Source organism: Zootoca vivipara, chromosome 6, assembly GCF_965207765.1.
Source record: "Zootoca vivipara chromosome 6, rZooViv2.hap1.1, whole genome shotgun sequence".
Taxonomy (NCBI): domain Eukaryota; kingdom Metazoa; phylum Chordata; class Lepidosauria; order Squamata; family Lacertidae; genus Zootoca; species Zootoca vivipara.
In genome coordinates this window covers 13003344-13018757 of record NC_142589.1, presented here as the reverse complement: position 1 = coordinate 13018757, position 15414 = coordinate 13003344, and the positions used below count along the sequence as shown (strand labels likewise).

General features: G+C 43.9%; 1 protein-coding gene across 11 annotated transcripts in view; it reads left to right on the top strand.

Annotated features, from left to right (window-relative positions):
- Nucleotides 1-15414, top strand: part of KIF1B (kinesin family member 1B) — a 132450-nt gene that overhangs the window by 45982 nt on the left and 71054 nt on the right. For 6 of the 11 annotated variants that reach the window (XM_035118328.3, XM_035118325.3, XM_088671552.1 and 3 more), the window contains exons 5-11: nucleotides 2440-2505; nucleotides 4772-4950; nucleotides 6572-6683; nucleotides 8736-8813; nucleotides 9858-9923; nucleotides 11265-11282; nucleotides 14969-15044. In XM_035118328.3, the coding sequence (XP_034974219.3) occupies nucleotides 2440-2505; nucleotides 4772-4950; nucleotides 6572-6683; nucleotides 8736-8813; nucleotides 9858-9923; nucleotides 11265-11282; nucleotides 14969-15044 (595 nt within the window). The remainder of the gene's footprint in view (nucleotides 1-2439; nucleotides 2506-4771; nucleotides 4951-6571; nucleotides 6684-8735; nucleotides 8814-9857; nucleotides 9924-11264; nucleotides 11283-14968; nucleotides 15045-15414) is intronic. The other 5 variants (XM_035118329.3, XM_035118326.3, XM_088671551.1 and 2 more) reach the window with 1 other exon arrangement.

The window sequence follows — 15414 nt, the reverse complement described above, 5'->3', positions numbered from 1 at the left end:
AGTAGCACCTTAAAGACCAACTAAGTATAAGGCAGCTTCCTATGTTCCTATGTATAACTTGCCATTGGTTGTGCTGCTGCTGCTATCAAGTTAATTGAATGAAGTGTGTGTGGGAGGGGAGGCAGTAGCTGAGACTAGGTTTCAGCCTCAATAAATACATTTTGCTGAATAAGCATTTTGTGCCCTCGTTCTGCTATAGGATCAGCAGCAGATGCTGCTGGCTCTATTCCCCCTGTGTGTAAAATAGACAGTGAAAACCCTTCTTGTGCTAATGGGAAAAACACATGCACAGCAGACATTTGATGAGGGCTTAGTTATGGCCAGAAGCTGGTGGTAGGTTAAGCAAAATGCCAGCCAGGTGCCAGGACTGTGTGTCTGCATTTGGAAGCAGGGAGCAAGGCTGAACTCTGTGCTGATTGTTGTGCATGAAGTTGCTGCATTCTATATCAGGGTTGGGTAGGCAACGGGGCATGTCTGGCCCCCAAGCCTTTTGATGTTGCCTGCCCCCCCATGGGTATAGAACGTTTGTATGATTCTAAGTTTTTAGAATATAGGAGAATTTAAGGCAGTATCCAACACACTTGTTTGTTAGCGCAAGGATTTACATGTGTGCAACAGAACTCCTCCCTGTGCGTGTTCTGCGTCCTCCCCAAATCTGTTAGGGAGAGTTGGGGGAACCCCAGATCAGATTTAGGGGGCTCACAGAATGGAGGGGAGGGGGAGATCATTGTGTTGCGCAAGCAGAAATCCTTGCACTGGTGCTCCTTTGGACATAATCTTTAATTATTATTATTTTCATACCTGTTTTCTTTCTGCTACTCTTTTCTACCACCCTTACTAGTTATTTCAGGATGGTAAAACTTCCCCCACCATATCCTCTAAAATGCCTCTTTGTCTTCATTGCTACAGGCATGTGCTCCCCCCCCTCCTTTGGCTGCTGAAACAGGAGCAATTTTCTCTCTCTGTCAGCCTCCCTTTGGAAGGCAAAGGCTTAACCCACCCACCCACCCAGCATAAATGAAGTTAAGCAGATATTTAACAGATTTTATTATGTATGTACACTTTAGAGTATAAAATCCGGGTTTCCTGGAAACAGACTCCAAAAACTTCATTTTTGCACTGAATTGCATGCTGGTTGGGGTGTGATTGCTTCAACCATTAGTGCCTGCTCAGGCCTCTATAGCCCCCATTGTCAGCTCTTAAGTTCCACCTGCAACAAAGAACTAAGGAAGGCCACAACTGCACCTCATACTTAAACCACAAATGCACAATTAGTGGTCCAAACTATACATTTAAAGCACTATCCTACCACTTTAAACAGTCGTGTGTTCACCCCTACCACCAAGAATCCTGGGACCTGTCATTTGTAAAGGGTGTTAAGAGTTATTAGGAGAGCCCTATTTACCTCATAGAGCCACAGTTCCCAAAGTGGTTTAACAATCCATCCCTCTTCCTAGGGAGATCTGGAAATTGTATCTTTATGGAGGAAGTAGGAGTCTCATCACCCATTACATATGACAGCCCCCAGAATTTTTTGTCTGTTTAAAGTGGTATAGGTAAAGGTAAAGGGGACCCCTGACCATTAGGTCCAGTCGTGACCGACTGGGGTTGCACCGCTCATCTCGCGTTATTGACTGAGGGAGCCGGCGTACAGTTTCCGGGTCATGTGGCCAGCATGACTAAGCAGCTTCTGGCAAAGCAGAGCAGTGCACAGAAACGCCATTTACTTTCCCGCTTGGAGCGGTACCTATTTATCTACTTGCACTTTGAGGTGCTTTCGAACTGCTAGGTTGGCAGGAGCTAGGACCGAGCAACGGAAGCTCACCCCGTCACAGGGATTCGAACCGCCGACCTTCTGATCAGCAAGCTCTACGCTCTGTGGTTTAACCCATAGCGCCACCTGTGTCCCTTAAAGTGGTATAAGAGTACTTAAAATGTGTGGTGCGGTTGTGACCGAAGAAGTATAGAAGTGAGATTATCAGTAACTGGGTAGGTTAGCTGACAGGGTTGTTAACCCCAACAACCTCCCAAACTGAGTTTATTTTGCTTTTAAAATTCCAGCAGATGAACTCCAAAAGTGATTCTTCTTAAAAATAAGTCAAGGTGTTTTCACAGCTGGTTCTGGGAAGATTTAACATCTTAATTATCCCTCTCCGAGTTCTAATGCCCTCCTAGGAGTTCTAATTTTCCCCTTCCCCCAATGCTAAAGTTGAATTTGGTTATAATCAATATCTGCATGAAGGCTAAATGGATTGGCTGCCAAGTGTGTTTTGGGGGTGTGGGGTGGACATGGGGAATGGATTAGTAGCCTCTCTGCCAGGCCCCATGTATTGGACAGAAACACTGGAAGCACAGTAGATTAAGCACCGCAGGGACTTTTCTTACAGTTCGCCTTCTCCCTGGTTGTAGAGTGATGCTCTCTCTCTAATCTCTTTATAGCTCTGCGAAGAGCTGTTTGAGAAGATCAATGACAACAGCAATGAGGAAATATCTTACTCTGTGGAGGTAAGTGTCTTGTGATATTGAGACATAATCCTTGGTCCCGCTGATCAGCTTTGTATGTGTGTTTGTGTCTGTATAGCACCATCTGGCATTTTACAAAGAGCAGGTATGTCAAGTCTCTACCCCAAGGCACTTACAATCTAAAACTGGCAGAAGGAAGCATGAGAGGAATTGAGGAAATGGAGGCGTGGGCAGGCAGGAGAAGACTATGTTATTATTTCCATTACACATGCATTGGCTTTGTTACAATATGGTGTAGGAACTTGGGGGTGATCTAGACTGCACCCACTACTGCTTCACACCCTCCTCAAATGAGAGAGGAGTGTGTGATTGTATGTAGAAATCAGCCTACTGTAGGAAGGTAACATTTACATTTCTTGTTCTGTTTTTGCCTCTGGCTCCACCCACCATTGGTAAGTGGCCCACAGAATATTGTGCATAAGGAATTACGGCCCTCAGCCTAAAAACAGTTCACCACTCCAGTCTAAGGAATAGCCCATTACCTTCTGAAATGCTTTCATCAGCAATACTAATGTCTCTAATGTCATTTTTTCACCCTCCAGCCAGATTTGAGCATCCCACCTGTGGCATATAACCTAAGCCTTCATGCTACTGCTTGCCCTCTTCTCAAATGTCTCTTCTCCACAGGCTCCCCACAAAAGCCCCAGTCCCAGCCCCCCAGCCCCCCTTCATTTCCTTCACTGCTGGCCACCACTGCTGCTGATTTAAAATAGCAAGAAGGGGTTGATGTTGTGCTAGCTGCTGGTAGGTCATGCCTTCTAGACCTTAAAAATGTTTTGGAGCCTCATTTGCCCTGTCTTCTGGTTACAAACTCAGCACTGTATTTATAAGCTCATGGTGAATTTTATTTTACAAATACTTGGTGCGAAGGGAGGGCAGATTTGACATTGGGAAACCAGTTGTCTCATCACTGCCTGCCAAAATAATAAAGGATTGTTTCTAGCTATATCCTACTCAGAGTAGATCCACTGACGTTAATGCAAGTAAATTAGGTTTGATGGGTCTACTATGATGCAGCCAAAAGACACATCTTTTTGCGCAGTTATGAGCTCTTCAAGTCAGGATCTGTCCCTTTCCTCCAAATCCTTATACAGCCAATTCAGCCAGTCTGGGAGGGTTTAGCAGAAGCCGCCCCCATTGCCTGTTGAATAAGGAGGCCTGATGAAAGCACATGGAACAAATACACGCAGCAGTGTGCTATTTTTACCTAGGCTGCATTTCAGTCGTTTGCCAACTTATGGACACACATCCTCCTAAGCATTGGCTTGGCAGACAGCCTAGGAATTGTCATTGTTGTGTCGTGTTAACAGGAAAAATGCGTTTGTTCAGGCACAGCTCTGTCTATTATGCTACCTTCCGGTCACCCCAGTCACCCGCATTCTTTGGGCTCTGAAGCAGTCATACCCCCTCCAGCTACAATGCACACCTGTCGTTTCCTTCTTTGGTTGCTAAAAAGGCTTTCCGACACTCCATTTGTAGCTTTGGGCAAAGCAGCAATCACACATGCCTGGGTACGCACACAAACACATGTATGTATGTATATACATACATACATACATACATACATACATACCTTCGCCAGATATTGCTGGAGGACATTCCTGATAGGGATGGTGCCTCCTACTGGAAGGATCAGGCAGGGTCCTCTGAAGTCTTTTGCCTCCTCTCCAGGATGAGGAGTAAATAAACTTTTCCCAACATCAGGTCCACCCTGATATTGATCTACAACAGCAGCCGTTAACCTCAGCTAGCATGGCCAATAGTGAGAGATGATGGGAGCTGTAGTCCAACAAGATATGGAGGGCCACATATTTCCCTGGAGTTGGCCATAATGGGCTAGAAGGAACAGTGATATGATCTGACTTACGTAAGGTGGTCTCATTAGCTCAATTGCTTTTTGGATGGATAAAGTCCTCTCATGTTATTTTTCTATGTAGATGCTAGAGTAATCTAAAGAGCTCTTACGTAACTCTTTCAGGCAAAGTGCATATTGATTGCTTGTTCTGAAACATAATCATTGTGAATAATGGAGCCTTCTTAAATGATGATGATTATTTTTAACTCTGTAAGAGAGGATCTTTCTAAATATATTTCTCTCTCCATACTCCCTGGGTCACCTGTTTTGAGTAAACCTCTTCCTTAACATCATTTTCCTGTATTGGTTTTCTCACAATTGTCCAGATTTGAACAGTGTGTGTGTGTGTGTGTGTGTGTGTGTGTGTGTGTGTGTGTGTGTATCTTCTTGCAGGTCAGTTACATGGAGATCTACTGTGAGAGAGTCCGTGATCTGCTGAACCCCAAGAACAAGGGGAATCTACGTGTCCGGGAGCACCCTCTGCTCGGGCCGTACGTGGAAGACCTGTCAAAACTTGCTGTCACTTCTTACACTGATATTGCGGACCTCATGGATGCTGGGAACAAAGCTAGGTAGGTTGGGAGTTATTTCAGGCATGGCACAGGGACATTGGTGTTTCACAACTCACACAGCTGTCAGGTCTTAAAAATATTTGCTAGTATAACAGTGAAAATAATTTCCCTGTCAACTTATGAATATAACCATTAGGAGTATTGCCTAACAAACATTTTGGCCAGTCAGTCAGACCTTGTGTGTGAGCCAGGAAGTCTTTCATTGGATATAGTTTCTCATTTCAACAGAACCTGGAAACTGGTTAGGAGGTTTTGAACAAAATGGGGTATTAAGCCAGTTTCAAAACATAGTTGAATGTCATGGCTTGTTTCTAACCTCTGAACAATAGTTTCCTGGTACTGATAGAACATGAAGTAATATTTAATGGAAGACTTCCTAGTTGGTTAGTTGGTTAGTTGGTTTGCTTGCTTGTGCAAAGGCACATGTGGCCAAAGTCTCATCCATATCTTCGCTTGTTAAGCCAAGATAGGATTGTCCAAGTGCACACAATTGAATTCTCCTTCCAATCAAATATTTCTCTTCAACTACTTCTGGCAGTGGTGTGGTATAAGTAATAAATTGTTGTTGTTGTTGTTGTTGTTGTTGTTATAACATGGTATGCTTTACTAGTTCTGTTTCGCATCTTATAAATTAAAATTGTGGACTAGGTTGGCATAAGAGAGATTATCCTAGGGCACAATGATGCGGCTGCTTGCTGGTGAGGGGGTGGCCAGTGCCTGGGGGGAGGGCCTTGAGCTCCCTCATGGAAGAGCTAATACAAATGAATTCCCCCACTTCTCTTTTTATTTTATTGTTTAAAAAATTCATTTTATATCAACACTTACAAAAACAAAAATACAGATACAAAAAACAACACAACAAACAAAAGGCAATACAAATAAACTCTTCTCTTTCCATCTATTTCTCTAACCATTGTCATGTGGACTTCCCCAAGTCCCCCTATCTGATTTTCATTTCAACTTACCTTTAGTAGTTTCATAAATCATAATCTGAAACATTTTTTACAATTTAGCCATTACTATAAATTCCTCACATTATAACAGTTACATATATTCATCTTACATTCTATACCGGTACTAGCATCTACTTCTAACCCTACAGCCTAAAATTGACTTCCAAAGATATCCTAACTTTTAAATGCTGCAATATTTTTCTAAATAAACTTTAAACTTCTTCCAATCTTCTTCCATCATTTCTTCTGGTCCTGGAGTTTCCCAGTCAGTTCGGCAAGTTCCATAAAGTCCAGAATTCCCCCACTTTTCAGCCAAGGTTAGCTCCAAAAGTGGATTACAAATCAAATAGACAAATACAGAGCATTCAAGGGTATGTGTCTGGCTGTCTCTCCTGACTCCTGGCAGTTCATAACACAGTCTAGAAATGGCTATTGTTAGAATCTAACTCCCAGCAGGTGCAGCAGCCAGCATGGCTTTGGTAAGGGATGATGGGATTTGGTAATCCACCAACATTTGGAAGTCTGCAGGTTCTCCCATCCCTAACCTAGTCTCAGGTTCAGATGACCTTGTCTGATGGTAAAGATGCCAACTTCCCATTGATTCTTCCCATCAATTGTGTTCTTGTTCTCTAACCCTGATCTTTTCCTTTCTCTTTTCTGTATTAAAGGACGGTGGCAGCTACCAACATGAATGAAACCAGCAGCCGTTCCCATGCAGTCTTCACTATTGTTTTCACGCAGAAGAAGCATGACCTTGAAACTGACCTTTCCACTGAGAAGGTAGGCTACTCCAGAGTTGGGGATCAGGGGAAATAGCTGGGGTGCAAAGCAAGCTCCTTGCAACTAGATCAGGGACTTTCCTCATAACAGGGGAGGACTTAGGAACTCCTCGCTCTCTTTCCCAAGGGTGGTGAGAAATGTCGGGTGGATTACCATTTGATCTGCTTAGAGTTGTATCCAACTAAGACCATATTTACACCATATATTTAACACATTATTTATTTAAAACACTTTAAACAGTGATGGCTTGCCCCAAAGAGTTCTGGAAAGTATAGTTGTTAGAAGACCCTCATTCCCCTTAGAGGGCTACAGTTCCTAGTGGTTTAACAGTCTCTTTTCCCAGGGAACTCTGAGAATTATAGCTCTGGGAGGGGAGTAAGGGTCTCTTAGGAAATCTAGGATACTTTGTGGGAAGCCATGCCAGTTTAAAGTGCTATCAGAGTGCTTTAAATATATCTTAAGAGTTTGGCCTTAGTAGGATACAATGCTAAGAAAGAAGATCTCTGTAGCTGTAGCATAAGGAGAGCCTGAGTAAACCCCCCCCTCCTTCTGCACAGAAGTGCCAGTGTTTCTGCTTGGCAGGGCTTAACTAATTACCGCCTCATTAACTCTCTCTTCTTCTTCTCCATCCTCCCTGTTGGCCTAGTTTCCTTTGGAGGTGGCAATAAGCAAGCCGCCTTTTTAAACTGTGGAGGGATTTGCATGTTTAAAAGGGGAGCTTATTCTTCATGGGGGAAGAGTCTCTCTGGCCTGAATGCTACTTTTGGGTGGGAGGAAACAAGAGAAGCTTTAGCACTGTGCATTGTGCAACTGGGGTACTTATAGAGCCTTTCAGTTCTAATAATAAACATTTATCTCTCTACAATACAGTATCTGGGGCTTTTTACATGAGGGGAAAAATGTGAGTAAGGGAGGGCATTATAGAAGTGTCTCATAAAATGATGCATTATGTGAAGAGAACTTCTCATACTTCTAGAACTCATGGACATCTGGTGTAGCTGAATGTGCACACAACACACAGTTAAATGATGGAATTCGCTCCCACAAGAGGTAGTGATGGCCACTAATTTGGATGGCTTCAAAAGAACATCACTACTAGCCACAATGGCTATGTTCTCTGTCTACTGTTGGAGGCAGTATGCCTCTGAATACCAGTTGCTGGGAATTGCAAATGAAGAGAGTGCTGTTGTGCTGAGGTTCTGCTTGTAGGCTTCGCATTGGGGCAACTGGTTGGGTGCTGTGAGAGCAGGATGCTGGACTAGGTGTGACTTTGGCCTGATTCAGCTGCAGGGCTGTTTATATGTTCTCTCACATTAACACTCTGCAAAGTTACAGGAGGACGGTGACCTGCTTGTCATGTTGTTGATTTAACTTGTTTGTTAGATGAAGATAATCAAAACTAGCAACCTGCAATTTTCTGGCCAGATGGTTGTAATGCATTTCTCCTCACACCCCCAATATAAATTCCATCCCAGGTGAATACAAATTCCTGTGTGCAAAACAGTAAACATGGCCAGCATCCTAATGTTGCATATAGCTGCTGAGGCTGCATGTTTTATTCCCAGTTAAGTATTTTTAATCATTGCTATGCTTGAGGTTTTTGTTTCAGGCATGAAGTCATGGGATAGTGATCAGAAAAGGAACAGTTAAACTAGGGGTCATGAGATGGGTGGTGTTAGTATGCCATTGACAGCCCTGATTCTGGTGACACTGGTGCCCTGATATGTAGAGCAGCTTCCTGTTCTATGATGACATAAGCCTCTTCAAGTATGCAGAATCTGTGATATATAAAGTTCTGAAAGTCATGCTGGCTGTGTCACGTTTTTAAATCTGCCTCTTTGTAAGCAATGGCTAAAATATAGGGGAGGTACTGTATATTCCTGCGTACTGTATTTGGATATCTGAAAGCTGAACTTATTGGGACTTTATAGCAGGCATCTGATACTGTGCAGGAGAGTGTTTACCCTGGGCACCTGAATATTGTGGGACCAAGATGAAATTGCTGGCTTTCTTTCTTTTCCCTGCCTTATTTGACCATGCTTTTCTTTCCAGGTTAGCAAAATTAGCCTCGTGGATCTTGCAGGGAGTGAGAGGGCAGACTCCACTGGTGCCAAAGGGACCCGATTAAAGGTATAAGTTGGCTCTATGTTGCGGGTAGCCAGGGAAGTAATGTAGGTCTGTGTTAAGAGCAGGCACTTTGCATGCAGAACACTCCAGGTTCAATCCCCAGCATCTCCAGTTAAAAAGGATCAGGTAGCAGCAGGTAATGGGAAGGACCCTTCTCAGCCAGAGACTGGGGAGCCACTGCCAGTTACACTACTGGGCTAGATTGGTCAATGGTCTGACTTGGTATTGAGTACGCTCCTGGATGTTGCCATATTGTTGAATGCATTGCCAAGGATCAGTATCCAGCATGCTGCCCTACACAGTTTGGAGTGAGACTTTAGACTTTGTCTTTTCTAAACAGCTGGTCAGATGTTTGCTAGCCAATCTCATAGCTGCCAAGTTATCCCCTTTTTAAAGGGATTTTCCCTTATGCTGAATAGGCTTCCTTGCGAGAAAAGGGAAAACTTGGCAGCTATGCAATCTTCAGCCATGGTGGGGGGTAGAAAATGAGATAAGAGTACAATTGATACCCTGAATTGGAGTGCCTGTTGCTCATGGGTCCCACCCAGTAGTTGAGGAACTGCATGTTGAGAATTTTGCATTGCAGGGGGTTGGACTAGATGACCATTGGGGGACCCTTTCAACTTGACACTTCTGATTCTGTGATTCTATGTGATCCTTAGCCCTTTCTATTCCTCTTGTATGGATGGGGCTTAATGGTTTGCAGAGGGGAAACCAGAGTCCCTGCCGCTTTCCTGGAGGAAGGGAAAAATGCAGCCTGCATCTCCAGGAATTCTAGGGCAGTGATGACCTATGCATGACATATACCTGTTGGTCAGATCCTAGACCAACACAGGTGACCACTAGGTAAAGAGAGTCTGTTCTGAGATGCTGTATCATGCATGGAGTCGCACACAATGTACAAAAGAAGTGGAATCCTTAAAGCCATAGGTGTATATATCCTGTAGCAAAAGTGTGGGGGGTGGGGGGGTGAAGTGTCTCATTTTTCCAGACTGCCCTTTTCTATCTGGACAGCTTCAAAATCAAATGTTTGATTTACTTTTCTAGGAGGGAGCAAATATCAACAAGTCTCTCACCACCTTGGGAAAAGTAATTTCAGCCTTAGCGGAAGTGGTAAGTCCGAATAATTTTCATACTCATTTTTAAGAAGAAAACCATGAGCTTTACAAGCCCACCTGGGCCTAGTAGCATGCCGAGACATCAATAAAATAACAACTGCCTCAGGAGGGTGTGGCAGGATATTGCGTGTTAACTGTCAGTGTTTTAACAGCTGTTTTAAATACTACTTAGTGCCCAAGTAGAATTTTTTTGTTGTAGCTTTCCAAAGGCAGAGGGCTTCAGCAATCTACTATTTGGAAATAGTGAGACTCTACCCCAGTTCTCCCCACCTACTAAAGAGCCTCAGACATGCTGATTTTGGGATGATTTGGGTTGGGAACTAACTGGGGCCAGCAGGGCTCCTGATTTGACACATGAGGCTGCTGTCCCTGGAAAAACCTGCTCACCTGTCCCATCCCTGGCATCATGTAATTCTAAACTAGAGAGGGCATGGGCTGGGCTCCATCTCTATGTGGCTGGGCTCAGACTCTCATCATCCCTGACCATTGGCCATGTTGGCTAATGGGAGTTGGAATCCAAAACATCTGAATCTCCAGTGGTTCCTTATTGCTGTTCCAAGTGGTCTAAGCCTAGCTCAGAGGTGACTGCTTCTCTTTTGCTGAGTATAGTGTTAGCCAGGCTTTTAACATGCTGCGTATGTCTGATAATGCCTAGTCCTGGAGCTTCCTGCACGTGGCAGGGTTCTCCCCTTATGCTCCATCTAAGCTCCTAAATTGACATGATTGAAGCCCCTCTAGCTCCTGTCCTCCCTTCTAAGGCTTTCTGCTCTACAGTAGCCCCCCTTCATATATTCAGACTCTCCATAGGTTCAAGGTTAAAGGGACCCCTGACCATTAGGTCCAGTCATGACTGACTCTGGGGTTGCGGCACTCATCTCACTTTATTGGCTGAGGGAGCCGGCGTACAGCTTCCAAGTCATGTGGCCAGCCGCTTCTGGCAAAGCAGAACAGCACATGGAAACGCTGTTTCCCTTCCCGCTGTAGCGGTACCTATTTATCTCCTTGCACTTTGATGTGCTTTCGAACTGCTAGGTTGGCAGGAGCTGGGACCGGGGAACGGGAGCTCACCCCGTCACGGGGATTTGAACCGCCGACCTTCTGATCAGCAAGCCCTAGGCTCTGTGGTTTAACCCACAGCACCACCCGGTCCCACACAGGTTCAAGGTTACCACCTGGGGAAAGTGTTTTGAGGAGCTTACTGATGTGGTTCCTTGGGAAAGTAACTCTGGAAGTGCATCTGTGAATCTGTGATGCCTATTTAAACTCCCTCTACTTCCTCGCTCCACAAACTTAACCATATCTTCTTCCTTTCTTCCTTCAATGCTTCCAAATTTAGGATAACTGCACCAGCAAGGTACGATGATAGAGGAAGTGTAGCTGCTGTCAGCTGAAACATGATATAGCCTGAAGACCAGGGGTGGAGAAGCTGTGACCTTCCGAAATGTAGCTGGACTCTAGCTCTCATCAGCCTTCCTCATTGATCGTTCTGGCTGGGCTGATGGGAGTTGAAATCCAGCAACATATGGAGTGTTGCAGGTTCCCCCACTTCTGGTGCTGACGGGTCTTTAGACCAGAAGAAACTAGGAGCAGGGGTCCACAGGGTTGCACTGGTTCCATGTGTAAGGATGTATTTCCATTGGCTTTAGAATCTCAAAGAGTTTGAAGGGGCCTCAAAAGCCATCTAGTGCAGCCCCCTATGTAGGAAATTCACTTGCTGCACCATTTACTTGCTTTTATGTTATTTTGTTGGTTTTAGTTTCTATTTTTGTTTTAAGGGATGATGTTGCCACACTGTACATAGTTTATAACACTTACAGGTGTGTGGTTTTTTTTTAAAAAAAATCTTAAGTAGTTTAGAAATGCTTTTAAATAAATGAAATAAATAATAAACACAGTCACCAAAATGGGTGTTTGGACTCAACCATATAAGTGACCGTCTCTGAAAAGGAGCAGTCTAATTTATTTTTATTTTTTAAAAATCCTATACTTCCATCTTGCTCTAGGATGGTGTTTGCTGTGGTCTCCCATCCAAGGGATTAGCCAGGTCTACAAATGCTTTGCTTCAGAAGCATTGGGTCCCTCTAGATCACTCCCTGTATCTCAAGGGAAAGGATTCTTGATTCACAAGAGCACAAAGTGGATCCCTGCTCCTGTTGTAACTAACTTGGTTTTCCCTTTCTTTAGCAGTACAAGTAACATGCACTTACTTATCGCTGCTTCTTCTGAAACAAAGCTTTAGAACAGGGATGGGGACATAGTGGTCCTCCAGGTGTTGTTGGGTTCCTGTCTCCCATCACTTCTGACCATTGGCCATGTTGGCCAGGCTGATTGGGGATGGAGTGCAGCAACACCTGAAGGACCACAGAACTTCCCACCTCCCTGCTTTCAAAGCTTCTGGTTCCCACCAACCAGGGAGAGCAGAGCATATGCCCAACTAACTCTTATTTGCCATTAAAACCTGGGAGTCTGCACTCCCCTCTCTCTTACTGTTGGCTCTCAAATGAGTAAGAAGGGGCATTTGCTGAGCTGCTTGTGTGTTAGGGTGGTTTGCATGCAATAATGCATTGCTAAGGCTGCTACTTTACATTTGAAGTTATTGCAGTGGAAACATCCAGATGGATGCAATTGAAACTGACTTCTGATTAGGCCTGCTCTTTCCTTTCCCACCTCTACTGCTTTGCCTAAAAGTCAGATGGCACTTGCTGTGGTCTCCCATCCACGGGTGACCAGGTCTACAAATGCTTTGCTTCAGCATTGGGTTCTCCTAGATCACTCCCTTGTAGCCCAAGGGAAGGATTCTTAATTCACAAGAGCAAAGCTGTTTTTTTTTAAAAAAGCATGTGGGAAGGAGTTTGTGGGTGTCTCCTGCGTAGCATGTTTCAGTCCTGTGCCAAAAGTAGGACTTTTTAGGTAGGACGTTTCAAAAGTAGGGTGTTCAGGAGCACCTCTCACTGCTGCACTGTGCCAAAATCTACACAGACTGCTTCATAGCTGTTTCCTTCCTGACAGTGTCTGTGTTTTCCTGTGAACACTTCCTAAATCCTTCTAATCTTCAACCAGGTACAGGATTAGTCTGTGTGTGTGGGAGGCAACATAAAATTGGACCTATCCAGTCTAATTTTGCTAGCTAAGGCTTTCTGACCTCTCTCTGTCCTCAGTAATCTCTCCCCACCCCACCCCCTTCAGTAATTTTAAATGCTCTTCCATCTGTCTGTACCCACTTCATTGGTGGCCGTTATCCTTTCTTAGGTAAAAGGCCAGTGGTATGTAAGCACAAATATAATTCAGCTGATGATTTACTCAAATATAATTCAGCTGATGTTGCTTCTTGTCTTGCTGAAAATTAATTTCTAAATAAAACAGGATACCGTTGATCTAATCTTAGTGTTGTACTCCAAATGTGTCTGGCTTCAAGCTTGCAGAGAGTTGTGGAAATTTCCAGAGTCTCTTTGGATTAACTTTGTTTTTTACTGAGGTGGTCAACTTATATCTGGGTTGTACCACTTTGGAGTGTAATTGAGCGCCCCCCCTTTTTTTTAGAAAGCAAAAACACATTGCATGTAGAAGCCCAGTTTGTCAATTCGAAGGATTCTAGCCTAACCTTTCTCTCTGAATTTAACGAACTTTTATTTTATTTACCTATTTATTATTTATTTAATTTCTATTTCGCCCTTCATTTGAGGATAAAATATACAACTTACAATGTTGGTACACATATTGCTATATTTAGCTTCTTAGTTTTCTATCCTGTCTGCAATTATTTCATCTGCACAGTCAATTTAACCCAATGGGTGGACAACTTTCTGTTCTCTTAGTAGAGCAGAAGATGTTATCTTCAGAAAGTGCCCAGGGGGGCCATTTGTTGATCAGTCAGGTTCTGTAGTAATGGTGATTGCTAACAGGTGCTTCACTCTTATAGCATATGTCAGGCACCCCCAAACTTCGGCCCTCCAAATGTTTTGGACTACAATTCCCATCTTCCCCGACCACTGGTCCTGTTAGCTAGGGATCAAGGGAGTTTTAGGCCAAAATATCTGGAGGGCCGCAGTTTGGAGATGCCTGGCATATGTGATTTCAGGCAAAGCCAGAAAATAATAATACAAGTATGTGTGGAATCTTTGGGTTGCATCAAACTAAGTTTTACTCAGGGCAAACTCATTGAAATGTATGGACCCAAGTTTGCCATGTGAATTCATTTCAATGGGTCTGCTCAGCATTGGATGTACCCCTCTTTGTGTTGCAATACAAAAGCATTTTCTGTGTGTACAAAAGAATGGGGAAATGTTTTGTAGTGAGAATTTTTGTTGTGGGGCTTGATGGGGCCTATCGGCTGCCAGTTGGTCACACCTGCTTCAACTTGAAACGTCCTGGTCGCGATCCAAAGACTGGCAGGGCTTGTTCATGCACATGTGCAAATTTCTAGGCTTATGCTTCCATGACAGGAGCCCAATGTACTACAAGACAAGCCATGTTTTGAAATGGAGGGCTCTTTTGAAATCTCTTTGCTACACAGCAAGGGGGAATGCTGCTTGAAGAATGAGAAATTTAAAATCCCTCTGGGTGTGCTAAAGCACTCAGGCAGGATTAAAGTAGTTCATGAGATCCCAGCCCTGAATCCTCTCCTTGCTTTGTCCCCCCACCCACTTTTAGACGTCTTTGTAACTTGGGTAAGATGGTATGTAGCATTTTAGCTGCCCACCTTGACAACTGTTAGTATATTAAAAACACACACACATTAATTTCAGCAGTTGCTTTCTTAGAAGCATTCAACCCTCCCTGTAAAACTCTTCTGCCTAATTGTTTAATGATAGTTTTTAAGATCTGTTTAGTCTAATCAATTGACTAAAACATTGTAGCTTTAACTCTAGTATGCACTTGCTTCCTGAAGCTTTTGTTTCACTTTGAGATTTTCTTGGCAAAAACATGCCTTCAGATGTTGCTTCTTGAAAGTTTCAGGAAAACGTGTGCACACAACTTTGTGGAGACTTCCTTTTTTGTGTGTGTGGCAACTAGCTTTTAAATGCTAATGTCCTCTTGCAGAGTAAGAAGAAAAAGAAGACTGATTTTATTCCATATAGGGATTCTGTGCTGACGTGGCTGCTTCGGGAAAACCTGGGTATGTTGACCTAATTTCCCCACCTTTTATTAGTTCCCTGCTAATTACTAATTACCTTTCATTGTTTTACACTTGGTATTTTGGGGTGGGGAATCTTTGGCCCACCAGATATTGCTAGACTACAACTCCCAGTGTTACCTTTGACAGTTGGCTGTGCTGGCTGGGATTGATAGGAATTGGAGTCCAACAAACATCTGGAGGGCCACAGCTTCCATGCAGAGATACAGCAGGGAGCCTCCTTTCTGGATGGTGCTTCTAGTTCCCAAGAGCCTTCAGACTAGGCATAGGGGGGGCCTTGTGTGCCCTTCCCAGGTGTTACTGCAGTACACCCCCCATCATTCCTCATCATTGGCCATACTGGCTGGGATGA